The following is a 26,107-nucleotide window of genomic DNA, read 5'->3' as shown; positions in this document are numbered from 1 at the left end:
GGGGAGACGGCGGCCGCCGGGGCTCAAATCTGCTCGGCCCCGCCCCGCGCAGCCGCCCTGCGGACCCGCCCACTCCCCTCGCCCCGCCCCGCCCACCTGTGCCCGTCCCGCCTCGCGCACGCGCCCTGCGGACCCGCCCACTCGGACCCGCCCCGCGCACCTGGGCCCCGCCCGCGCATGCGCCCTCGGGCCCCGCGCACCTGGGCCGGCCCCGCCCGCGCCCGCGCTCTGGGCTCCGCCCCGCCTTCTCGCCGCGCCCCGCCTCCCGCCCGCGCCTCCTCTTCCGCCGCCAGAACCGCGCCGCCACCGACCGGGGCGGACGCCGGTACCGGTGCGCGGGCGGGACCCGTGGCTCGGGACGCGGGGAGGGAGCCCCGGCCGGGGGCTTCTCCGGGGGCTGCGCGGAGCCGGGGCCGGTGAGGCCGGGCCGGGCTTGGGGCTGTGGATGGGGCCAGCGCCGGGTCTCGCGGGCGCGCGGAGCCGGCGGGGGGGTCCTGGTCGCCGTCCGCCTCTCCCTGGCGGGCGGGCTGCGGGTCCTGGGGCTCCGTCCCGCCCCGCGGAGCCGGAGGAGCGCGGCAGCACCGGAGCCGGGCCCGGGCCCGGCCTCGCCGTCCGCGGCGCGGCGCCGCGGGCAGGAGCAGCCGCGCTCCGGGGTCCGGGCCCGAGCGGGGCCCGGGGCCCCAAGTCCCGCGTTCCCTCCCCACGCTGCCCGCTCCTGCCCGGGGCTCCGGCCGCGCTCCCCGCCGGGGCTCTGCCGGTGCCGCGGTCCGGTGTCACGGAACGGGCGCCGGCGGCTCCGCGCGGACACCGAATAAAGGCTGGAAACCGCCGGCGGCGCTGGGGCTGCCCCGGCACGGCCTGCCCGGCTCCCGCAGTGCCCGCACCGGGGTCCCCGGCCCGTGAGCGCCGAGCGGGGAACGGCCCGCGGAGGGCAAGGGGCGCCTCGGCTCCCGGAGCCCCTTGTGCTCCCGGGAGCTCCCCGGGGGGAGCCCTGCCCGCCCCGGGAACGGCCGGGGGGCTCCAGGGCCGAGCCCGAACCCGCGGGGCTGGGGCTCCGCTGCCGGGCCCTGCAGCAGCGGCGGCGGGGGCCGGCCCCCAGCCCCCAAACACGGCACCGGCTCTGCTCCCCAAGCCCGGCGGGGGCCAGATGAGCCCCGCTTGGAGCCCCCAGAACCACAGCGCTGAGTCTCTGCTGCGGAGCCCAGCCCGGCAGGACTTAGGCTCGCCCTAAACCTGCCCCAGTGAGCCTGGCTCCCAGCCCCAGCAACGGGGGACTTGGGCTCTGTTCTCCAAGCACTAAAACACACGACTACTTAGGCTCTGTGTCCCAGCCCCAAAAACGCAGGACTTGCTCAGCCCCTCTCTTCAAGACCGCGAACTGCCCCATGAGCCGGGTCTCACCCTCCCCAAGCGCAGGACTGACTGAGTCTCCCTTTCAGAAGCCCAGGATTGCCTGAGCGACCCTGGTTGGAAGCCCCACGACACAAGACTCCGCTTTCAAGCCCCCACATTGGCCAAAGGAGCCTGGTTTTGAGCCCCGCCACGCAGGACTTAGTCTCCGCGGGAAGGGGCCCAGCTCAGCCGTGCCCGGTTTCTGCCCCCCAAACCCCGTCGCTTGCCCTCCCTCGTCCTGAAGGGAGCCAGGCTTTTGCCCCCTCGACCCCGTGTCCAAGCCTGGAAAACGCAGGACTTAGTCTCCGTTTCGAGCCCCAGGAGCCCGGTTTCAGGTCCTGAAGGCACCCGACTCCATCGCTGTTTCTGAGCCCCCAAAACCCAGGACTGGGTCTCCGTTTTCCAGCCCCCGAACTCGCCGGTCAGCTTTTTTCCCGGCCCACAAGGCCGGACTTGGGCTCTGCTGCCAAGCCCCGAGACTTCTTAGTCTCCGGTTTTGAGCCCCTGCAGGAGCGTCCAAGGCCCCACAACACAGGGCTGACCGAGCCTCCCTTTTTCAGCCCGGAAAACACGGACTTTGGGGGGTTTAGCCTGCGTGCCCGGGTCTGAGCACGCGACTCGGTCCCCGAGCCCCCGACCCAGGCAGGTGAGCCTGCCTCTGAGCTGCGAAACCCCTCGGCTCCGGCTCCGCGCCCCAAACCCCAGGGGTTCCTTTCCCTCCGGAGCCCCCCGAGCTGCTGCTCCGCCTCACCAGCCCAGGCCCGCTGCGGGAAAACCCCCGCCTGGGCCGGCTCCGAGCCCCCACACCACCCCTCTGCCCGGGCTGAGCCCCAGGACAGGCCCGGAGCCGGGGGTCACCTCTCCCGACACCCACCGCTGCCCCCGGGCTGCTCAGCCGCAAAACCGGCCCGAGGTTCGCAGCCCCCGAGCACCCGGCCGAGCCCCCCAGCCCCCCCGCCCCGCGTGTGAGGTCGGGACGGGCCGGCAGCCCCGGCGGTGTCGGGCGGTGCTTGCGAACTGACCGGGGGGGGGGCCCGTGTGGCCGCGGGCGGCTCGGGCGAGGACGGCGGGGCGCCGGGCTCCGGCCCTCCGGGCTTTATTCCCCGGCGCCGCGGCCCCGGCCGCCGGGCCGAGCCCCCCGCGCCTCACCTGGGCCCGCCGGGGGAGCCCGACCCGGCCACTGCCGCCCCGGGGGCCGCGCCACCGGCACCGGCGAACGAGGAAAGGGGGGAGACGGCGGCCGCCGGGGCTCAAAATCTGCTCGGCTCCGCCCCGCCGCGCCGGCGCCCCTGCGGGCCCGCCCCCCACCCTCCCCCCACCCCCCCCCCCCCCCCACTGCCCCTCCGCCCGCCCCACCGCCCACTGGGTGCCGGGCTCCGCCCACCCCCCGCGCCCGGCGCCCTGCGAAACAGCGCCCACCCCCCTCGCCCCGCCCCCCGCCCGTGCCGGCTCCGCCCCCGCGCGCGCAGCGCGCCTGCGGGCCACCCGCGCCACTCCCTCGCCCCGCCCTCCCACCCGGGCCGGCTCCGCCCCGCCGCACGCGCGCCGTGGGCTCCGCCCCCCCCCCCCCGCCTTCTCGGCCTCGCCCCGCCTCCCGCCCCCCCCGCCGGCCTTCCCCGCCCACGCCCCGAATCAGGGCACGCCCCCGCGGCGCACCCGCAGTCACGTGCCTCGGCGGCGGCAGGTGCGCGGCGGCCCCCGAGGCTTCAAAACCCCTCGCGGCCGCCAGGGGCGCCGCCGTCGCGGGAACGGCGGCGGCGGGAGCGGGGTCCCGGTCCGGTCCGGTCCCGGTCCCGGTCCCGGTCCCGGTCCCGGGGCTGTGGCTGGCGGGCCCCTGCCGCGCCCGGGCCGCTTCCCCGCCACGCCCGGGTCCCGCCCGCGCCGGGGCCGAGCTGCTCCGGGGGCCGAGCCGACCCCGGCGCCTCCGGGCGTGCTCCGAGCCGGGGCCGCGCCCAGGGTGCCGCTCTGCCGGGCCCCGGCTGCAAGCCGCGCCGGGCCCGCTGTCCCGGCTCCCCGGGGCTCCTCCGGGGCCGCCCGGGCGCGGTTCTCACGCGGTCTCGGCAATGGGCGGCCGCAGCCGGCAGGCGGGAACCGGGGGCGACGCCATCTCCCGGCCGCCCCGGGCGGCCTCGGGGTGCCGGCCGGGGCCGGGCGAGGGAAACGGGGGCAAACCGGAAACGGGCAGAACCGGGGCCGCTTCCTTCCTTCTCTCTCCGCCCGCAGGCTCCGGGGCGGGAGCGGGGCACCGGCCGCTGCCCGGTAGGCGCTGCCTGAAGCTCGAGTCCCCGCAGGCAGCGGGTGCTGCCCCCGTCCCTCCGGGGCGGACCCCCCGGCTCTCGTGGGGGCTCCGGCGGGACCCCACGGGGACCCTGGGCAGGCACCGGCCGGCTGCGGCCCCCCGGGTTTCCCAGCGGCGGGAGCTGCCCTGCCTGCGCCTGCCTGCGCTGGTTGGTTTCCCCCTGCCCCGCTGCGGGATCCCCGTGGGTGCCTGGCTGGGGCCCGGTGACTTTCCCGGCGGGTTTTGGCTGTGACCGACTCGGGGGTCCCCTCCTCGGGGGTCCCGTGGCTGCAGCTCGGCCCGTGGGCCGGGGGTCCCCGGCAGCTCCCAATTTCCACCACGGGATCAGCCCCGGCTCGAACCTGAGCCGGCGACCGGCGCCGGGGGCTCCGCACGCCCCGTCTCCCAGCCGGGAACCCGGGGCAGACGGGGACCCGGCGGGGCTGGGGGTCTCCCGGGGCGGCCGGTGACCCCTCCTGCCGCCGGGCTCCCTCCTCCCGGCACAGGCGCCGGCTGGTTTTTTCTCCCCAGCTCTTGCCCGGAGCGGCTGCCGCAGGACAGACCCTCCGGCCTGGCGCCGGCTCTGCCGGAGCCGGGAGAGCTCGGACCGGTGAGGGTGGCAGCTGCTGCTGCTGGGGGGAACTGGTTTCCACTGGGGTGCAGCCCTTCGGCCCTGCCCCGCGTCATCCTCGCAGGCGCTGCCACGGCGGGGCCCGGGGGCGGCTGCGGGCCCTGCGCGAAGCCCTGCTTTGACCGAAACCCTTCTTTTTCAGCTCAAAGCGTGCTGTGGTGGGAGCAGAGGCCGCTGCAGGGACCCACGCCGCTCCTGCAGCCCCGTGGGCGAGACGGTGGAGCCGGCCTGGCCGGGCACGGCAGCGACGGCCGTCCCGGTGCCAGGTGGCTGTGCCGACGCGTGGGGAAGGCTCATCCGGTGCCCGGGCGAGGAGCACAGCCCCGAGCGGTGAGCGCCGGGGGGACACCGGCGGCGAGGACGTGCCCGGTGAGGTGAGTGCCCCGAGGCGGCGGCGGCGGCCGAGCGGAGCTGCGCGGTGGGAGCGGGGTGCTCGGCTCCCGGGCCGGCTGTGCCGGCGGGGATCTCCGGTGCTGCGGGAGGGGCCGGTCCCTGCAGGGTCCCCGGGGATGGAGGGGCAGGCGGGGTCCTGTCCCGGCCAGGGGAGCGGGGTGCCGGGGGCTGCCGTGCCCCGGGAGCACCAGGACCGAGCGGGTGCGAGGGAGCCGGGCTGGCCGCAGCTCAGGGAGCGGTTTTGTGCTCGGGGCACGATGGCTTTGCCCCTCGTCCTGCCGGCGGGGCGGCCGAGGGACGGGAGAGTGGGTGCCGTCCCCCGGCAGGGCCCCGTGGGGAAGGAGAGGTCCCGGCACCGGCAAGGCAGCACCGGTGGGTCGCTGCAGGTGCCGGTGGGAGCTCAGCACGGCAGGGCCGCAGCCTGTGCCCACTGGGCAGGTTGCCCCTGTGGCCCGTGGCTGTTTGTGGGTGCAGGAGGGGGCCTGGGGGGTCCCGCGGGTCGGTGCCGCACGTTTGGGGGGGCAGGAGCGGGCGCTGTCAGGGTCGGCCCAGACCCTGCCGGCACTGGTGCGGTGCCGGCCCCAGCCCCGGGGGTTGCTGGTTGTTGCTCTGTGCCCCCGCTGCTGCTGCTGGCTGTGTGGGGCTGGGCGGGGGGGGTTCAGCCAGACCCTGGCTCTCGCTCCGCTCTCCCGGGGAGAAGGGGACGTCGCTGGGCTCCCGTCCCCGTCTCTCCCTCCCCTCACCGTCGCGGGTGCACGGCACCGGGGAGCCGCTGCCCAAGCGCCGGGCAGAGCCGCCCGTGCCCGGGAGGCAGCCGGGTTTGCAGGGGCGGCAGCAGCTCGGGGGCTCTGTGGGCACAGTCTGACTGTCCCACGTCTCTCCCTGTGCAGGGACGGACGGACAGGAGGAGCCCCAGCCACGCCGGGAGCTGCGGAGCCCCAGGAAGAAGCCGGGCTGCCCTGCGCCCAGGCCGACGCTGCGCCTGCCCGCTCCTGGCTGGGGACAGCCCTGCTCGCCCGCCGGTGACGCCGCGGCTCCAGCTCAGTTGTTTGGGCCCCATTTGTTTTGGGTCCCGTTCCAATTGCCGGTGCCGTCGGTTTGGTCGTGCGGGCTCCTGTCTGTTGCTGCTCCAGCTCGTGGACGGCTCCAGTTCCGTTTGCAGGCCCAGCTCAGCTTTGGTTCCTGTTCCAGCTCGTGGACGGCTCCAGCTCATTTCCATGCCCGCTTGCGGATGGTTCCAGCTCGAGTTTGGCTGCAGCTCCCGCTCCTCGCCACTTCCAGTTGGTCGCGGCTCCAGCTCGTGCTTGTTAAAACGATCTTGGCTTTTGGCAAGGTCGTAAATCAATCACTGTCTTCACTTGCATATGAATATTAAATGTCATAACCGCACACACGCTGCCTCATTAGTCTGTGTTTATTGCTCCATCCCCGTCCGCCGCCGGTTGTACACGCCTCGAAGGAAGAGTGGGCGAAAAGCGCCTTTCCCCCCAGAGACTATCTCAGACGTTGAATTCGGCCTGGTGCATGCCAGCCTCCCCGGCTGCGGGGACCAACGCGACCGGACCCCCACCTCCGGCAGGGGTCCACGCACCCTGCCTCCACCCCCCCAACGCCCTCCCAACCCCTCCCGCCCTCCTGCCCCCACCTCCACGCCCTCCACCCTCCGCGCCCTCCCACCCGCCCCGCACCCGCCCCGGGTCTGACCCCAGCCAGAGCCGGCGGGCTCCCCTCCCCAGCCCAAACCCGCAGGGCTCGGGCTCTGCTCCAGCCCCGAAGCCCCGGCACCGGCTCTCCAGGCCCCGAGCCCCCGGCCGAGCCCCACACCCCCCAGCCCCGCGTGTGAGGTCGGGACGGGCCCCCGGCGCTGTCGGGCGGTGCTTGCGAACTGGACGGGGGGGGGGGCGGGACCGGCCCGTGGCCGCGGGCGGCTCGGGCCAGGACGGGGGGCGCCGGGCTCCGGCCCTCCGGGCTTTATTCCCCGGCGCCCCGAGCCCCGCCGGCTCCGACGCGGGAGGAGACACCGGCAGCGCGGCCGCCCGGGCACCGCCGCTGGCCCGCCCGCCTCCGCCCCGACACCCCCCGCTCGGCCGCGGCCCCTGCCCCGCTTCCCGGCCCCGGGCCGAGCCCCCCGCGCCTCACCTGGGCCCGCCGGGGGAGCCCGGCCCGGCCCGGCTGCCGCCCCGGGGCCGCGCCACCGGCACCGGCGAACGAGGAAAGGGGGAGACGGCGGCCGCCGGGGCTCAAATCTGCTCGGCCCCGCCCCGCGCAGCCGCCCTGCGGACCCGCCCACTCCCCTCGCCCCGCCCCGCCCACCTGTGCCCGTCCCGCCTCGCGCACGCGCCCTGCGGACCCGCCCACTCGGACCCGCCCCGCGCACCTGGGCCCCGCCCCGCGCATGCGCCCTCGGGCCCCGCGCACCTGGGCCGGCCCCCCCGCGCCCGCGCTCTGGTCCGCCCGCCCCGCCGCGCCCGCCCCGCCCCGCCGCCTCCTCTTCCGCCGCCAGAACCGCGCCGCCACCGACCGGGGCGGACGTCGGTACCGGTGCGCCGGGCGGGACCCGTGGCTCGGGACGCGGGGAGGGAGCCCCGGCCCGGGGGCTTCTCCGGGGGCTGCGCGGAGCCCGGGGCCGGTGAGGCCGGGCCGGGCTTGGGGCTGTGGACGGGGCCAGCGCCGGGTCTCGCGGGCGCGCGGAGCCGGCGGGGGGGTCCTGGTCGCCGTCCGCCTCTCCCTGGCGGGCGGGCTGCGGGTCCCGGGGCTCCGTCCCGCCCCGCGGAGCCGGAGGACCGCGGCAGCACCGGAGCCGGGCCCGGGCCCGGCCCGGCCCGTCCCGGCCGGCCGCGCGGGCAGGAGCAGCCGCGCTCCGGGTTCCGGGCCCGAGCGGGGCCCGGGCCCCCAAGTCCCGCGTTCCCTCCCCACGCTGCCCGCTCCTGCCCGGGGCTCCGGCCGCGCTCCCCGCCGGGGCTCTGCCGGTGCCGCGGTCGGTGTCACGGAACGGGCGCCGGCGGCTCCGCGCGGACACCGAATAAAGGCTGGAAACCGCCGGCGGCGCTGGGGCTGCCCGGCACGGTCTGCCCGGCTCCCGCAGTGCCCGCACCGGGGTCCCCGGCCCGTGAGCGCCGACGGGGAACGGCCCGCGGAGGGCAAGGGGCGCCTCGGCTCCCGGAGCCCCTTGTGCTCCGGGAGCTCCCCGGGGGGAGCCCTGCCCGCCCCGGGAACGGCCGGGGGGGCTCCAGGGCCGAGCCCGAACCCGCGGGGCTGGGGCTCCGCTGCCGGGCCCTGCAGCAGCGGCGGGGGCCGGCCCCCAGCCCCCAAACACGGCACCGGCTCTGCTCCCCAAGCCCGGCGGGGCCAGATGAGCCCCGCTTGGAGCCCCCAGAACCACAGCGCTGAGTCTCTGCTGCGGAGCCCAGCCCGGCAGGACTTAGGCTCGCCCTAAACCTGCCCCAGTGAGCCTGGCTCCCAGCCCCAGCAACGGGGGACTTGGGCTCTGTTCTCCAAGCACTAAAACACACGACTACTTAGGCTCTGTGTCCCAGCCCCAAAACGCAGGACTTGCTCAGTCCCTCTCTTCAAGACCGCGAACTGCCCCCATGAGCCGGGTCTCACCCTCCCCAAGCGCAGGACTGACTGAGTCTCCCTTTCAGAAGCCCAGGATTGCCTGAGCGACCCTGGTTGGAAGCCCCACGAACACAAGACTCCGCTTTCAAGCCCCCACATTGGCCAAAGGAGCCTGGTTTTGAGCCCCGCCACGCAGGACTTAGTCTCCGCGGGAAGGGGCCCAGCTCAGCCGTGCCCGGTTCTGCCCCCAAACCCCGTCGCTTGCCCTCCCTCGTCCTGAAGGGAGCCAGGCTTTTGCCCCCCTCGACCCTGTGTCCAAGCCTGGAAAACGCAGGACTTAGTCTCCGTTTCGAGCCCCAGGAGCCCGGTTTCAGGTCCTGAAGGCACCCGACTCCATCGCTGTTTCTGAGCCCCAAACCCAGGACTGGGTCTCCTTTTCCAGCCCCCGAACTCGCCCAGTCAGCTTTTTTCCCAGGCCCACAAAGGCCGGACTTGGGCTCTGCTGCCAAGCCCTGAAGACACGGGACTTCTTAGTCTCCGGTTTTGAGCCCCTGCAGGAGCGTCCAAGGCCCCACAACGCAGGGCTGACTGAGCCTCCCTTTTTCAGCCGGAAAACACGGACTTTGGGGGGTTTAGCCTGCGTGCCCGGGTCTGACCACGCGACTCGGTCCCTGAGCCCCCGACCCAGGCAGGTGAGCCTGCCTCTGAGCTGCGAAACCCCTCGGCTCCGGCTCCGCGCCCCCAAACCCCAGGAGCTCCTTTCCCTCCGGAGCCCCCCGAGCTGCTGCTCCGCCTCACCAGCCCAGGCCCTGCTGCGGGAAAACCCCACGCCTGGGCCCGGCTCCGAGCCCCCACACCACCCCTCTGCCCGGGCTGAGCCCCAGGACAGGCCCGGAGCCGGGGGTCACCTCTCCCGACACCCACCGCTGCCCCGGGCTGCTCAGCCCAAAACCGGCCCGAGGTTCGCAGCCCCCGAGCACCCGGCCGAGCCCCCAGCCCCCCCAGCCCCGCGTGTGAGGTCGGGACGGGCCCGGCAGCCCCGGCGCTGTCGGGCGGTGCTTGCGAACTGGACGGGGGGGCCCGCGGGCGGGCCCAGCCCCTGTGGCCGCGGGCGGCTCGGGCGAGGACGGCGGGGCGCCGGGCTCCGGCCCTCCGGGCTTTATTCCCCGGCGCCCCGAGCCCCGCCGGCTCCGACGCGGGAGGAGCCACCGGCAGCGCGGCCGCTCCTCCTCGTCCCGTCCCCGCGGCAACTGCCCACCGGCGCCGCAGCCTCCTCGGCTTCGGGCCGGAGCAGCCCCGCTCGCCACACACCCCGGCCCGGACCCGCCGCCCCTCCCCGTTCTGGCCTTGGTCCCCGCCCCGGCCTCGCCAGCCGATCCCCCCCTCCTCACCTGGGGCGGGCGGGCGGACACCGCCCCTCGCCCCGCCCGCGGCTCCCGGCGCGGGGCCGGCCAGGTCCCCCCCGCCCGCGGGGCGCCGCTGCCCCGCGGGGCCGCAGCCTCCGCCCGGGGACCCGGCCCGGCCCGGCCCGCCCGCCCGCGGGAACTGAGGGAGAAGGCGGGAGGGGAAGATGGCGGCCGCCGGGGGTCAAAACTCCCGGCGCCCCGCCCCGCGCAGGCGCTCTGGGGCCGCCCGCCCCGCCCCGCCGGGAGGGGGAGGAGGCTCCGCGTGGGCGGGCCCTGCCGGCGGGGCGTGGCGAACGGCCGGGGCGGGGCGTCCCATCGGCCGCGGGGTCCAGCGCCCGCCCGCCCCTCGCCCCTCCCGCCGGTAGCACCGGGGACGCTGCGGGCGAACCCCAGCTGCCTTTGAGTCGCAGGGAGGGTGTGGGAAGAGCCGCTCACGGCGGACCCCCGCGTCCAGGGGAGAGCGCAAGGCCGAGGTGCACGGCCCAAGCCCCGCGGCCCTTGCCCCGCCGGTCGATCCAGCGCAGGCGCACTCCGCCCTTCGCCCGGCACCGCGCAGGCGCCGCTGCCGGGAGTGCTGTCATGGCGGAGAAGGTGCAGAAGAGGTGGGTCCCGGTTCCCCCCCCCCCCCCCCCCCCCGGGACGCGGCGGGGCCGCCTTCCCGCCGCTTTCTCCCTCCCCTCCCGCATCTCCGCCCGCTCCCTCAGCGGTTCCCCCCCCCCCCCCCAAACCTCCCCGCGCGCGCCCCAACGGTTCCCTCACAGACCCCCGTCCGTTCCCGCAGCGTGAAGATCGCGCCGGGGGCCGTGGTGTGCGTGGAGAGCGAGATCCGCGGGGACGTGACCCATCGGTAAGTGCCCCCCGTCCCCCGTTTCCCCCCCCATCGCCCCTTCTCCTTCCCCAACCCGCCCGTCGCCGGGGGTGCTGCTGTGGGCGTCGGGGCCCCGGCCATGGGGTGACGCCGGGCTGTTCCTCGGCAGGGCCCAGGACGGTGATCCACCCAAGGCCAGGATCATCGCCGAAGCGGGGCCCATCGTCATCGGGAAGGCAACCTGATCGAGAGCAGGCGCTCATCATAAATGGTCTGTACGAAGCTGGATGGCACGCGCAGGGCTCTCCAAGGCGGGGGGGGGGGGGGGGGTCGTTCCCCAGCCCAGCATCTCATTTCGGGGGAGCCAACGCCGCTAACCCTCCCAGCATAGCTTTGCTGTCAAGGGTGTCCCTCCGAACCAGGCTGGACGAGGAGAGGGTTTGTTTGGGATCCTGATGTTCCAGGCTGGGGTTTTGCAGAGGTTCAGTGTTTTCTGGGATATCTCGGCACAGATCCCGTATCAGTCTTGTCAAACGTGAGCTTACAGCTCTTTAAGGAGCAGGGCGTTAGCTTAAAAACCCTGGGGAGGTAGAATTTAAAAAGAAAAAAAAAAAACAACAACAAACTTTTGTGCTTTTGTGTATGTGTGTGGCACTGTGCCTAGGGAAGAAGCCCTCCCTCTGTGAATCCTTCTCCAGCTGACAGAGGAGAAGGATCCTAATCCTGAGAATGAGAGACCCAGTGCAAGGGCAAGCAGTCTCAAAACCCTGGCAGTCTGGCTGGCTTGGGTGGGATATACGCAACTTCAGCCTCTCACAAAATTGAGCTGCCGAACGGGACAGTACCTTGGTGATCTCAAAACTTGAAGTAGATTCTTCTGTCTTGCAGGTACCCAGAAAATATTACACCAGAAACTGAAGGGGTGAGCCCAAACCAATGGTCATTGGCACCAACAACGTTTTTGAAGTTGGGTGTTGTATCCTTGCTGCGCAGCGAGACAGACCGTCCGATCCACCGCGCCTTCGGATCGGTGCAAGGGGAAGCATGTGTGGGCTCTGTCGGGGTTTAAACAGCCCAGGGCTATTTAAGGTGCAGGGCGTCGGTTTGAAAATGGCGTGGGGGTTTGCCTTTTGAAATAAAAGCAAAACATTTTACAGTTTTCCTTAACACGGACCCGCAGATTCCCAAGCAATGAAGGTGGGAGATAACAACGTCATCGAATCCAAGGGTAAGTCTCGGCTTATCACCTCGGCCCTTGTGAGGTTTTGCTCTTGGAGGCGCTGGGAGCCGCGGAGGATGACATGGTGGTGTCTTGCTGTAGCCGAGGCCAAACTGCAGCTTGTCACAAAGCTGTGATTTTCACCCAGAACCCACGCGTGTTACTGCCTTGGTGGGAGCTGGGCTGGCTCCTGGCGCTGAGGTTTGGTGGTGCAGGCTGTAACCGCGCCGCGGGCACGGCTCTCACCGGGCTTCCTCTCTCCCTCTGGCAGCGTTTGTCGGCAGGAACGTGATCCTGACGAGCGGCTGCATCATCGGGGCCTGCTGCAACATCAACACCTACGAGGTGATCCCCGAAAACACCGTCATCTACGGGGCCGACTGCCTCCGCCGCGTCCAGACCGAGCGGCCGCAGGTGGGTGTGACACAGGGGTGACACGCTGTCACCCTCCCATCCTCCGCAGGCTGCCCTCGCCGTGGCGGCGGGACCGCTGCCTGACCTCCCCTGCCTCTGTTTCCAGCCCCAGACGCTGCAGCTGGATTTCCTGATGAAGATCTTGCCGAACTACCATCACTTAAAGATGACGGTGAAGGCCACGTCCACTCCTGTCAAGAGCTGAGCGCCTTCTGCTGCCGGTGGCTGACTGGGGGTTTCGTCTGGTCCTGTCGAGCCCTACCCGGCCCCGGGAAGCGGCCAGTCTCCTGTCTTGCTTATTTGCATCCTTATTTATTTTCTGCCGAGCGTCTCGGACCAGCTTTGGATCCGTCGTCTCTGGTGCGCTCACTCTGTTGTACGTGCTTTGTTTTGGGAATAAAATGTCACCTCCTCTTCTGACAAACCTGGCCGGGGCTGGGGGGGGACGACACACGACACTGCAGTCCTTTCCGGGTCAGGTAACGCCGCAGGGTGCCTGGGTCATACAAGTAGCCACATCATCATCGCCCCCTTCCCTTCCCTTCCCTTCCCCTCGGGGAAGATGTCGCTGGGGCCATCCCTCGGGGACAGCCCGGGCGTCGCCTCCCCGCTCCTTCCCCGGCCTGCCGGCAGAGGGAGATGAGCCCACGCCGGGGGAGAGCCGGGCTCCTCGGAGAGGAGGGGTGTCCCGGCCCCGCACCCCCAAATCCATGCGGATGGTGGGGTGGGAAAGGCTCCAGGGCCGGCGCAGCTCTCTCTCCCTGACCCCCCGAAAGCTGCCTCCTGCTCGGCTTCTCCTCCCAGAGAAGGTCCGGAGCGGAGCTGAAGCTCCTCCGCACGTCAGCCATTCTTCGGGTGAGCTTCGGAAGCGTCCACGCTTCCCAGCCGGCCCCCCGAGATTCCCCGGGGATGTCGTTCGCAACTTCCCTTTCTATCCTTGTACGGTGCAGCCCGACGTTTTGCCTCGGCGCAGAAGGAAATCGATGTTGGGGCGGAAATTTCCGTAGGAAAAAGAGAGGGGGAGAAAGGGGAGAGCACCAGCAACCGGAACCCCAAGTACCAGCTGGGCTGCAGGACAGGGGGGGGGTCGATTTGGGACCAGGGGTTTCAGGTGGGACAGGCCAAGGCACACGCGGTGCGGCACCCGAGTTCGGCTGCAGGGATATCAAAAATAATAACCCACCATTTTTTTGGCTTTGCGATTCCAACCCGGGGTCCGGCGCTGCTGGGAAACCGCAGCTCTTCCCCAAAGCCGAGTCCAAGCAAGGCCTGTGGATATCGTCCCAGCCACCGCCTCTCCAGCCCACCCACCCGAGCAACCCCAGCCGAAGCTTTTTGTGGAGATGCCCACGGAGGGGGAAAACAACGGGAGATGAAACACGTCTCTCCGACTTCTCCCCTTCCCGAAAGATAAGGCAATCTTTCGCTGGGAATTTACCCAAAAGCAGGAGGCTCCAGCAGGTTTCGGTAACTAGACCTGTCCCGTGCTTTAGATTCCCTCTTGGGGCCCAGGCACTTCCCGCTCCCCCGAATCCAGCTGGCACGGCTCGTTTCCATCTCCCTCCCAGCACGAGAGGTTCTGCTCTGTAAATCACCGCTGCGGGGAAGCTGGAAACCCTCCGCTCGGAGTCGGCGGCAGGGCTGAGTCCATCCGGGTGGCCAGCAGGACACGCGGGCAACCGACCGCAGATCTGTTTCGGCCGCTGAGTCACGGAAAGGCGAGCCATGACCTTAAATGCCCGTTCGGTATGAGCCCTCTGCCATCAGCAGGATGTCCTCGGTGTCACCTCCGGTCCCCGCATATTGTATGAGGACAGCATCTGCTCTGGACACGGCCGCTGGTCAAACCCTCTTCACCCGAGGGTCTCCGTCATGCTGCTCCGGAGCCGAGCGCAGCCTGCGGGACGACAGCCCCATCCGCAGGGACGTGGCAGGGCTGGGTCAACCCAAAAACCAAGATGTAAAAATCAAGTGAGCAGGGTGCGAGGTCCAGCATGGGCTCACCTAAAGCCCAGCTTGAGCAGGGTGCGAGGTCCAGCATGGGCTCACCTAAAGCCCAGCTTGAGCAGGGTGCGAGGTCCAGCATAGGCTCACCTAAAGCCCAGCTTAAGCAAGGAGCGGGGTGAGAGCCTAAATGCAGCCCCGGGGCCAGGCAGGGAGGGGGCGTGGGCGGGCGAGCCCCCAGGTGGGGCTGGTTGGGGCGATGAGCCCCCACCGGCCCCCGGTCCTGCAGGGACAGAGGGTGGGCAGGGCTGGCACGCCACCGCGGGGACCCCTGCTCTGGTGTCACCTCCCTCCCACCGCGGGCAGCCCCCCCGTGTCCCGCTCCCTGCCCCTGCATCCCCCCTCCTGTGCCCTGTGTCCCCAGCACTGTCCCCTGCTCTGCCCCACAACCCTGCTGCAGCCATGTCCCTGGGGCTGTGTCCCCCGTCCCCAGCCTTGTCCTGTGTCCCCAGCCTTGTGCCCTGTGTCCCCAGGATGGCGTCCATCTCTCTAGCCTTGTGTCCTGTCTCCCCAGCCTCGTGTCTTGTGTCCGAAGCCTGTGTCCCATGTCCTCAGCCTTCTGTCCCATGTCCCCAGCCTTGTGTCCTGTATCTCCAACCCTGTGCCCAGTGTCCCCAGCCTTTTGTCCATGTCCCCAGCCTTCTGTCCAGTGTCCCCAACCCTGTGTCCATGTCTCCAGCCCTGTGTCCCATGTCCCCAGCCTTCTGTCCCATGTCCCCAGCCTGTGTCCCATGTCCCCAGCCTTTTGTCCCATGTCACCAGCCTTCTGTCCTGTGTCCCCAACCCTGTGTCCAGTGTCCCCAATGCTGTGTCCCAGACTGTGTCCCATGTCCCCAGTCCATGTCCCATGTCCCCAGCCCTGTGTCCTGTATCCCCAATCCCTGTGTCCTAGACTGTGTCCCATGTCCCCAGCTGTCTGTCCCATGTCCCCAGCCTTGTGCCCCCAGCCTGTGTCCCATGTCCCTGGCCTTTTGTCCCGTGTCCACAGCCTTCTGTCCTGTATCCCCACCCTGTGTCCCATGTCCCCAGCCCGTGTCCCATGTCTCCAGCCCTGTGTCCTATGTCTCCAGCCTTGCGTCCTGTATCCCCACCCCTGTGTCCTAGCCTGTGTCCCATGTCCCCAGCTTTCTGTCCCATGTCCCCAGCCTTCTGTCCTGTATCCCCACCCTGTGTCCAGTGTCCCCAACCCTGTGTCCCATGTCCCCAGCCTGTGACCCATGTCCCCAGTCCTATGTCCCCAGCCTTGTGTCCTGTGTCCCCAACCCTGCATCCTAGACTGTGTCCATGTCTCCAGCTTTCTGTCCCATGTCCCCAGCCTGTGTCCCATGTCCCCAGTCCTATGTCCCCAGCCTTGTGTCCTGTGTCCCCAACCCTGCATCCTAGACTGTGTCCCGTGTCCCCAACCTTGTGTTCCGTGTCCCCAGCCCTGTGTCCTGTATCCCACCCCTGTGTCCCAGCCTGTCCCCCATGTCCCCAACCTTGTGTCCCGTCTCCCCAGCCCTACCCTCTCCCCCCACCCCGCGCCCTCCATCACCCCCGCGCCCCCCCCCCCCCCCGGCCCCCTTCCCGCCCCGGCCCTCCCCCGTTCCCGGCCCCCGCCCCGGCCCTCCCCCGGTCCCCGCCGCCCCGCCCCGGCCCCCCCCGCCGCGGCCCGCCGCCGGCCAGCCTTCAGCACCGCCCGCCCCGGACGCGGCTGCCGCCGGCGGGACGAGGAGCCTGGCCGGACGCACCATGAGCAGCCTCCCCGCCGACCGGGAGGGCGGCCCCGCCGACACCGGCCTGCCCGAGGAGGAGGTAGCGGGGGCGGGGGGGGGAGATACCTCCCCGCGGGGGGGGGCAGTGGGGGAATGGGGGGGTGGTGTCGGGGATTTGGGAGGGGAAGGGGTCCGGCATCCCCTCCACACCCGCGATCCCCGGGGGCTGCGCTCCGCGGGTGCCCACGCACCCCACGCGGCGGGTGGGGCCGCGCCGGGGGGGTGGTGGGGGGTGTGTGTGTGGGGGGGGTCCCGTCGGCTTCTCCGGCCCCAGGTACCCGGGGCTGGGGTGGGGGGAGCGGGGGACGACGACGAACGGCTGGCAGCGCATCCCCCGCTCCCGGCGACCCTCCCGCCCCGGCGGGGCCACCGCATCCCCCCGGCATCCCCCCCCGGGTCTCCCCGCAAACACCCCTCCGCCTCCCCGGGGAAGACCTCCGGGCGCAGGGGAGCCCCACTCAAGACATGCAGCTCCTCGGGGTGCGGAGGGGGGGCAAACCAGCCTCACCCCAGCCCCCGGGGCCGGTGCTCGGCGCTGCCGGGGTGGCTTGCGGGGTGACGGTGGGTACCACGCATCCAGCGGACTTCGCGTCTCCCTTCCAGTGGGTCTCACCCCAAAGATGGACGAAACGCTCTCGTCCCCACGGGAGACAAACCCCACGCCCCGCCGCGGGGACGAGAGCCGGTTTTCTCCCTTGCAACCGTGAAGTTCCTGGTTTTGCCCGTGACCTTGAGATGGGAATTTGGACTTTGGGAGGGTGAGAGCCGGCAGATAGGATCTCCTCCTCACCTTTCGCCCGCCGGGCTGCTCCGGCACGTCCCTGCTGGCTTTTCGGTGGGGTCTCTGGTTCGTAGACAATGCCAGGATGCACCGCAGCTCCGCTCGCCTGCTGTCACCTACCTTGATTTTTTTATTCCAGAGGCAGTTCTGGCCTGAAACTTCCCAAAGTTTCCCAAAGCGCTCCAATAATGGGGAATTTGTCCGCTGGCGGCCTTGCTGGGTACAGGGCAGACAATGCTGCCGGTTCCTCACGGGTGATGCAGCCATGTGGCTCGGATGGGCACGGTGGTGGGAGACGTCCGTGAAGGCCTGTTGCCTTTCCCAATGGCGTGGCACGTGCCGCGCTGGTGAAGGGCAGCCCTCGCCCTGCTCCCGGCTGGATCTGGGGGGCGAGGGGCCGGCCATCGCACTGCTGGCCCTCGAGGACCCCCTGACCTTGCGATGCAGCTCTTCCCCGGGGGATGCTGGACACGAGGAGTCCCTGGAGGGGACAGCTGCGAGGTGCCAGGGTCCCCCGCCATGCCGGGGACATGTTAGGAGGGCGATGGCCGCCCGTGCTTGCAAGCCGGGCTCCTCCGGTGCCGGGCAGGTATTTTCCCTGCACGAGTTTTTCCCAGCCCTGGCTGGAAGAGCTGGTGCTGGCGAGTATTTGCTTAAGCAGAAGAGAAGGAGGTTGCCCAGCTACTGTGCCCTACCTCTCCTCCTCCCCGGGGCTTGCCTTCCAGCCTCGTGCCCCCCCCAAAAAAAGAGGGAGAAGCAGCGCCCGTCCTGTGGAGGTCAATCAGGGTGCTGCCAGGTGGGACAAGTCCCCGCTTCGGCCCCGTTCCTCCTGCCTTCCTCCCCGGGCTGGCAGGAGTCCCGCTGCCTGCTCCTGGCACCCCAGGGTGGCCTCCCCATCCCTCTCGCCTCCCCCGTCGGAGGGACCCCCGGTGCAGGGGAGCTGTGAGCTGGGGGATTCCCCACAGAGGAGCCTGGGGCTGGGGGGTGGGGGGGGGCCCCGAACAATTTGGAAAGGAGGTCACGTCACTTTGGCCGGGCGAGAACGGCATGTAAAAGGCTCGACGGAGGCCTTATTTGGTAGCGGAGCGGCTCTGGGGAGCCCGGCTCGTGGCCCTCGTCCCCATCCCATGCCAGATCCCTCATCCCGGGGGACCGGAGTGTGGAGAGGGGACCCTAGGGACAGTTTCTGGGGGGAAGGTACCCAGTGAGTGGATAAGGTTTGCCCCCGTGGCCCCTGCGTCGCATCCCCCCGTGCTCCTGCTTCCTTTCCTCCTTTAAGCGCGGGGTCCGGAAGTTTTGGGAGCAAGCCCCGGGCGGGATACAGCCGTGCATGACCCCTGCCCGTGCCCGCCGCTCCTCCGCTCTGTTGCAATCCCCCATCTGCTCCCTTGGCTTCTCGCTGGCTTTTCCTCCACCGCTTCCTCGTTCCAGCCCCGGCAGCTCCGGACTCGCTCTTCCCCGAGGGCTGCTCCTCTCCTCCCGTCCTCTGCCGGACGTTTGGCTGCCGGTCCGGAGAAACGGCTACGGGTGGCAGGGCCGGAGGCTGAGCCCGGTCCTCCCGCATCCCAGGGGTGAAGGAGCCGGCATCCCTCGGCCTCAGCCTTGTTTATGTCGGGGAGTTTTTGCGGGTTGATGGCGTGCGTACACCCAGCCCGGGAATCTAAACCCAGCCGAGGAGGACGCTCCATTAGTGGAGAGAGTATTTACGCAAGGACTAATCCCCGCGGGGCTGGAATGCACCCCGCCGCGGGGGAGGCAGCACCCCGCTTTGCCGGGGCGGGGGGGAAGCTCCGCTCGCCCCGTTTTACGGCTCGATCGCAGCCCCGTGCCGTCGCCTTCCTGCTCCCACCGGGGTCCGGCGGTGCCTCCCCGGCGGCGGGCAGCCAAGCGGCTAATCAGCTGGTAGAGAATTAAAGCGAGCCCCCGCTGAAAGGTGGCGGATGGGGAGCTGGGGTTGAAGGAGGCGATTAAATGCCTCGTGAATGAATCACCCGGACGCCTTCCGCCTCTCCCCTCCGGCCCCCGGCCTGTTAACGTTTACCGGGGGTGGTTTGTGCAGGGGCAGGGGAGCGTGACCGTGCCGGCGGGGTGCCCGGCATCCCTCGGAGCGCCCCGGCATCCCTCAGGGCACCCGGCATCCCTCGGGGTGCCACCATCTGATGAGGGTCCAAAGGCAGGCAAATGCCTCCCTGGTGCCTGCTTACCTTTGGGAGACAAACCTGGCTTCTGGCTTCATGTGAGGAGGAGGAGGAGGAGGAGGGCTGCCGGCGCTCCGCTATGGACCTCTCCATGCTGGGGCCGTCCTTGAGCCATGGTCTGGAGACCCCAGCCACCTCTTGGCCCAGGTCCCCGCCTCTCCTTGCGTGTCCCCAGCCCCGACCGTCCCAGCAACGTCCCCCCCAGACCCTCTCCAGCATCCCTTAAACTGGCCCCAGAGGGGACGTGGTATTTTGGGGACGGCAGAAGGTGATGGTGGGACGCAGAGGAGCAGAGGTGAGGGGGACGGGCCAGAAGTGAGATGGAGATGGCTTCCTAGGGAGAGGAGAGTAGCAGAGGCTAGGAGAAGAGTTTTCTGCAGGGACAATAAAAGCCAGGAGGGGACAAATCAGGACCGAGGTGGTGGAGGTGGGATCCAGCGGCCCTGGCACATCTGGGAGCTGTGGGGCACAGCGGCAGGAGCAGAGGAGGACCGTGGAAAGGGGACTTTGTGCGCTCCTCCTGCCATCCCGTAGCTGTCATCCCCGCTGAAGGAAATCAAGGTGCTGGTCACCTGCGAGGTCCTGCACCCACAGCCAGCGGCTTCCCAGAGCAACATCGGCACTTCTGACCTGGAAGAAACCTTTGGTTTCATCCCAAATTGTGACAAGAAGGAGAGATGGAGAAATGCTCCACCAAGAAGATACTCTGAAAAACGTCTGCGCAGCAGAACTGAAATGAAACAGCTCGGGCTGTCCTAAACTGGGGGTGTTTGGGCTGCGGGAATCCCACCGCCATGCTAACCCTTGCTCGGAGCTGTAGGTCTGGCCCCGTCCACAAGACACTCGGGAGCACGCGTCTCGCCCGCTCCACCTCCGAGAAGGGGATGTTTTTACCCTATGGAAGAGCATATACCTGCCTGCCGGCTGGCGATTTCTCTGCTAAGGCTCTTTTTCCGCCAACCCCCCCCTTCAAGGGCAGGATTTTGCCCTGGGGGCGTTGCTGGTGGAGGATGGAGGCTGAGCCCCTGGATCTCTGGGCACAGGAAAGCCTGGAGCAGCTCTGTGCGGGCTGAAGCTCCTCTTCCATTTAAGGGCAGGAGTAATATTTCCGCCTAAAATCTTTCCCTTGGCAAAAGGATATCCGTCCAGCCTGCTGGGAATTATCCCCGAGGACGCTCCCTTTCTCTGCCAGTCCCACCTCTTTTTAACACAGCCCAGATCCTCCCACCTGCTTGTTACCCAGCCCAGCCAAAGCACGCTGTTTACGTAGGACCTACTCAAAACATCCCTTCGGCTGGGTACGCCAGCCCCCTGGCACCCTTTTGCGGGGTGCAGATGGCAAGCACCCATGAGCTTGTATCTCCTCCCTCCCCTCCGGCCCCAAAGATCCTTCTGGGGCTGGAAACCAGCTGGGGGATCCTTTGGAGCCCTTCTCCCTCTCCCGATTGCTGCTGTATAATTTTACAGTTTAAAACTTGGCCGACCCGCATTTGAACTTTCAAAGAAAACAAGTCATTACCGAAGAGAAGCCCTTCCTTTGCGAGGCCGAATTTCGGAGGGTTTTTCAGGGTCTTTTATCTCTCCCATCTCTCTGCCGCGCGGCTACGGGGCTAAATGATCTGGCGAGCCGGGCTCGTAGGGGTTTGGATTTCAGGGACGTGGCAAATTGGCGGCGGGTTCTCCCCCGGAGTCGTCTCCGATGCCTCTGGTGTTTTCATTGCAGCTCCCCAGGGAGAGGAGAGGCGGGAAGCCAGCGTGCCGGGGAGGACCAGAGGCTCGAGGGATGATGGAAATGAGGGGACCACGCAGGGATGCTCAGCCTCCTCGGGAGGCAAACCCAGCTGGGAGGGTGGATGTGTCCGGCGAGCCGATTCCCCGGATAGCAGCTGCACTCAGGCGGACCTGCCTGAAGGGATTTTTTTTTTTTTCCCTAGGAAAGGATAAATTTGCCTTCTTTACATTGAATTTCATGGACACAAGGGGAGCCGCTCCAGATGAATCCCTCCCCAGCCCCTGCCAGGAGAAATTTAGGTAGCGTCTCCATCAGGAGACGGTGCAGCATTGAACGCCTTGGGATGCTCCATCACCCTCTGAGCTCAGAAGACAGGCAGAAAGCTGGCCGGGGGTCCCCAAGCACCTTGGGGGGGGCTTCCAGCCCACTGTGGATGGTCCCAGTAGAGGGGACAGGCTACTGGGCTGTGCCTAACTGCAGCCCTGGCTCAGGAAGGGGTGAGGACGTGCCTGCGCTGATCCCATCCAGCCTGGAGCTCTCAGCATCCCTCTGGGCAAGGCCCTGAGCATCCTTTCCTGGCCCGAGCAAGGCTTGCTTTCCAAGAGGAGTCAAGCGTGGGATGGCTGTACTTTCATGGCTGGCTTGTTTTCTGGCAGCCCCCATGCACCCAGTGATGGGTACCAGCACCCATGGGTACCAGCACCCATGGGTATCACCCGGGGCTGTTGACACAAGGGCTATATGCAAACGGCCCTTTTGTTATTTAATAGATATAGGTCAGCCAGAGGTTTTGTTACACAAAGCAGGAATGTTTGCTGCTCCCAGGCTGCGAGATGGGGTAGATAGCTTATCTGCAAGAGAAAGAAGAAATGTCAGCAGAAGAATAGGCCTGGGCTGGCTGTTTCTGGCTGTTTCGAGTGTCTCTGTCCCAGGGAATGGGGCGGGCAGGGTGCCTAGCCAAAAAATAAAATAAAAAAAATAAAATTAAAAAAAAAATATCAAAGTTTTCCCCTCCTCCAGCCCAAATCTGGCAGCTTGGCACCGGGGTGGGTGACCTTGGTCTAGCCCCTCCAAACCAGCTCTCACAAGGCATTTGGGTGCCTGAAAGAATAAGCTACAGCCATCAAATTTTCCAGATTACCTCCCAGTAAGATGCTACGGGAGCAGCAGGAGCGGGGCTGGCTCACAAGCAAGCCCGGAGCCAAGAAGGACGGCAAGGCAGGGACCCCACTGACACGGGCACCATCCCCGGGTGCCCCAGCAAGAGCAGAGCTGGTGGGTGATGGCAGCCAGGATCAGACCCACCCATGGGGACACAGCAGAGCTGAAACCAAGCCAGTAGCTCCCCCCCAACTCCCCCTCAGCAAGGTCTGAGCCTAAATACAGCTCCGGGGCCGTGGGCAGGGTGCATGGGTGGGGGGGTTCCAGGTGGGGCCGGTTGGGGCCATCATCAGCCCCAGGCTCCCACGGGCCCCCGGCCATCGGTCACCGAAGTTGTTTGGGTGAGATTTTGGGGATGAGGAGAGGGGGACCGGTAGCAGATCCAGCTGTCGGTCTCTTGCCCCACACCGCTCCCCCAGTTACGAGCTGGTTGTAAAGCAAAACCATCCCGGCACAGGTCTTGCCCAGGTGGGGTTTGCCCGTCCCCGAGGAGCCCCACATTCCCCCTTGGGGTCAGTGAAAGCAGGGTTTCTGCGAGCCACCCCGGCTTTGAGGATGCTGCACCACGGCAAACATTAGATCCACCCAAAAAGAGTTAAAACCCCTTAAAAGGTGACTTTTATAAATCGGGGTCAGGCTGCTTAAAACCAGCCCCCTCCAAAACAGGGCTGTTCCTCCACGAGGAAGAGTTGGGGTTTGCTTCTCCCGGTCCTTAATGAGCTGCTGCAATTAAACAGAGACAATAGGCATTGTCTGCAGAGTAAGGGCTCTGCTGGGATGCCGGGAGAGACCCTGTTTGCCAGACCCGGGGTAGGAAGGCGCTCGGATGCTGGCAGCCTTTTTGACCCGGAGAGGACTCGGTGCGGTGAGGACGGGTCTCGGTTACCTTGCCGTGGTGTCTTAGCAGCTCGCTCCGCCGTCACGAAGGATGGGGACGCCCCTCCCCAAAAATGCCGCCATCCCCCAAGCGTGGCTTAAGGCTTTCGGCTGCCCTCGAGGTTCCCCTCGGGCTGGCATCGTCCCTCTGGCGTGCCACCACCTAAGGCTGCGGGAGGCGTGGGTATCCCCAAGTTAGGGATGAGGGAGGTCCCCAGGAAAACTCCTTTCTTCTTTTCTAGGTGAGGACGCTCTTCGTCAGCGGGTTGCCTCTGGACATCAAGCCCCGGGAACTTTACCTGCTCTTCAGGCCCTTTAAGGTACGAGACTGGGGAGGGGAGAAGGGGGCTGGGAACGCGGGGCTGGCCCCCTGCGCCATCCCCATGGCCCCACCAACCTTGGTGGGATCTGGGAGCCCGCTGGTTTCCCCCCAAAAAGTCTAATTTGGTCATTTTATTCACAGAAACAAGTTCCTGTGCCTTTTTGCCCCCAATAAACTATAGGAAAATGGCATCAGGCGCTTTGATTGCACCGGGGTTTTAATTGCACGTTGACTTGCACCCCATTTAGCAGCAGAAGAGCGCTGGCTGCAAACCTCTCCAGCCTCTTCACCCTGCCAGACCTGCAGCTCAGACACCGGCTCTTTTCAAACACAAAGGAAAATATTATCAGGCATGCAGCATCCCTACAAAAATCCAGCGGCAGCGAGTCCCCGCGCCGGTGCCGAGCCTTGGCAAGCTCCCCCTGCCATGCCCGCCCGATGCCGCCCAGCTGTAGGGCTGCCGGGTGATGGATGTGGAAATTTTCCCTCTCCAAGGGGCAGCTAAATCGCGGGCATCTCCACCAAACACCCTCTTTTATTCTTTTCTTGCAGGGGTACGAAGGGTCTCTCATCAAACTCACCTCCAAGCAGGTAGGAGCCGCTCAAAACCGGGGCGAGCATCCCACGCCATGCTCCCACCCTCCCACCGGCACCGCTGGTCCCCAGGGTTGGGGGGGGAGGTCCCCCCTCTGCTCCCCGCCAGCCGGATTGATGGTGCCTCCTCTCCTTCCTCTGCAGCCCGTGGGCTTCGTCAGCTTCGACAGCCGCTCCGAGGCGGAGGCGGCGAAGAACGCGCTGAATGTGAGTGCACCCAGCCGCTCCATTTCTTCGGGATTTCCCCCCCCCCCCCCATTTCCCCATCCCCGGATACTCTCCGAATTCCCGGGGATGTGCCGCCCGCCGGCCCCACCGCATCCCCATCCCTCCAGCCGATCCCCATCGGCTGCTTCTCATCTGCAACCTCCCTCCCGGGGAGGGGGGCTGCATCCCTCTTGCCTTTCCCAGGGCCATCCGGGAGGGCTTGAACCCTAAGGATTAGAGCCTTAGCTACGAGTCAGCGAGAGACGCCTTTCCCAGCCTCTCCTGCTTCTTCAGCGGGAAAAATCCCAGCTAAGGCTGCGAAAGAAAAAGCAAATTTCGCTTTCCTTTAGCAGCTCCCTCCTACCTCTGCGGAGTTAACCTCCTTGAAAACAGTCACGGGGAGAACCGCGTGGAGCCGGTTCTCCCAATTCCGCCCCGGGTTTTGGTTTGGTTTTTTTCCCCTTGTCTTCATTTTCAATGTAAAACTTTTTTTTTTGGCTCCGCTAATCCCTCTGGATAAGAGCTGGCCGCGCGGATGATGCCGACTGCCAAATATGGTGCCGATGCTAAAGATGCCGGAGGAATGCGAGCTGCCTCGGGGCCCGGCAAATTAGCTCATTTCGAGGCTGGAAGATTTAAAAAAATAAATAAATAAATAAAATTGGGAGTTATTTTTGCTGCAGGGCTGGCAGGCGGCGGTGCTCGCCCACCCGCCATGCCTCCTTCCCTCCCGCAGGGCATCCGCTTCGACCCCGAGATCCCCCAGACGCTGCGGCTGGAGTTCGCCAAGGCGAACACCAAGATGGCCAAGAGCAAGCTGGTGGGCACCCCCAACCCCAGCACGCCTCTCCCCACCGCCGTACCTCAGTTCATCGCCCGGGAGCCCTGTAAGTACCGGCCCTGGCTCTCCCGAGGGAGCCCCGCGCGGTCCGTCCCCCCCCACCTGCCACCACGGCAGTGCCAGCAGGTTTTGGGGCGGCAGGCGCCAGGGCTTGCCCCCATCCTCGTTTGCCTCGGGCAAAAACGCCTTATTCAGGCAATTCGATGGCGTACGGATATCACGGGCGGATGCAGCGATGCCGGGCCCCCTGGCGCGGGATGCTGGAGGGAGCCAGGGTGCTGCGGGGGGGTGGTGATGGGGAACGCCAGGTCCAATTGGAAGCAGCAGCGCCCGCTTGCTGCAAGCACGGTGGCACGTGCCGGCCGGTGGCCAGGGGTCCCCCAAAGGCGGTTGCCAGCGCCGGGAGGACCCGGGGGTGGTGACAGCCGGCTCGGCACGGCGTGCGGGAGCGGGACGAGCCTGCGGTGCTGCTTCACCGCACAGGGGAGTTTCCGAGTCGCGGCTGGGGGGACCTCGGCGATGTCTTGCCGTGAGCGCGCCGTACCCGTTCCCGCTACTGGAAGAGCGTTTCTCGCGCGGACGCTGGTTCCTCGCCTCGCCGCTGCGCACGGGCACGAGCCGCACGCTCTCCTTCACGCCCGCCGACACCGGGTCCCCGGGGTAATTAAACCTCTTGGAGACGACGAGCCCAGCCCAGCCTCCCTCAGCGACGCACCCAACCCCATGGCATTGCTCGCCGCCGGCCGAGCCCCGCGTTTTCCCAGCGGGCGAGTTCGGCGTTGGCTTTGCGGGTCGTCTCTCGCCGGCGGCACCGGCGCGCCGCACTTCTCCGGGGGAAGCTCCAGCTCCTGCTCCCGCCTGCTTTAGCCGGGGTGGGGGGAGATGAGAAGGAAGGACCGGCGGTGCTGCTGACCGGCGCGTGGCGTGGCAGGGCCCACGGCCCGGCCGTCGCCGTTAACTCTCCTTCTTCTTTTCTTGCAGATGAGCTCACAGTGCCTGCACTTTACCCCAGTAGCCCTGAAGTGTGGGGGCCGTACCCTCTGTACCCAGCGGAGTTAGCACCTGCTCTACCTCCTCCTGCTTTCACCTATCCCCTTCGCTGCACGCCCAGGTAATTCCGACCCATCCGCCACCACTGCGCTCACCCTCCCACCCACCCCGGACCCCCCCCCTCCCCTCCATTCCCTTCGGTGCTCGCCGCACCACTAACCTCTTGCCCGGCTAACAGGCGCTCACTCCCCTCCTCCCGAGATTTAGGGACGGCACCCAAACCGAGCCGAGCGCCGGCAGCGGGGCGTGCGGGCAGCACCGCCTGCCTCTCCCCAAACACCTCGCTCTGCCTTCCTACCTTCGCTCTCGCCCGCGCCAGGGGCAGGCGGGGAGGGAGGGATGGGGATGCTCGCCGGGGCTGGACCGTCCCCATCGCTCCCAGCACCGAACGACCCGTCCGGCTACCGGCACGGCACAAGACGGGGGCTCCCGAGCCCCTGGCCACCCCCCGCCGAGCATCGCTGGGCTGCGGCTTGCTGGATGCGAGG

General features: G+C 68.2%; 1 protein-coding gene and 1 pseudogene across 1 annotated transcript in view; both read left to right on the top strand.

Annotated features, from left to right (window-relative positions):
* The first annotated feature begins 10,151 nt into the window (after positions 1–10,151).
* Positions 10,152–12,403, top strand: LOC127015856 (dynactin subunit 6-like; annotated as a pseudogene).
* A 3,431-nt stretch (positions 12,404–15,834) lies between these two features.
* LOC127016095 (RNA-binding protein with multiple splicing-like) overlaps positions 15,835–26,107 on the top strand; it is an 11,110-nt gene continuing 837 nt past the window's right edge. The window contains 7 exon segments of the mRNA XM_050896421.1: positions 15,835–15,897; positions 22,848–22,925; positions 23,480–23,518; positions 23,666–23,728; positions 24,465–24,615; positions 25,551–25,661; positions 25,664–25,680. Of these exon segments, the coding sequence (XP_050752378.1) occupies positions 15,835–15,897; positions 22,848–22,925; positions 23,480–23,518; positions 23,666–23,728; positions 24,465–24,615; positions 25,551–25,661; positions 25,664–25,680 (522 nt within the window).

The sequence above is a fragment of the Gymnogyps californianus genome, chromosome 4 (assembly GCF_018139145.2).
Source record: "Gymnogyps californianus isolate 813 chromosome 4, ASM1813914v2, whole genome shotgun sequence".
In the NCBI taxonomy this organism is placed as follows: Eukaryota; Metazoa; Chordata; class Aves; order Accipitriformes; family Cathartidae; genus Gymnogyps; species Gymnogyps californianus.
The sequence above is the reverse complement of the archived record's forward strand: the minus strand, read 5'-3'. Positions and strand labels throughout refer to the sequence as shown.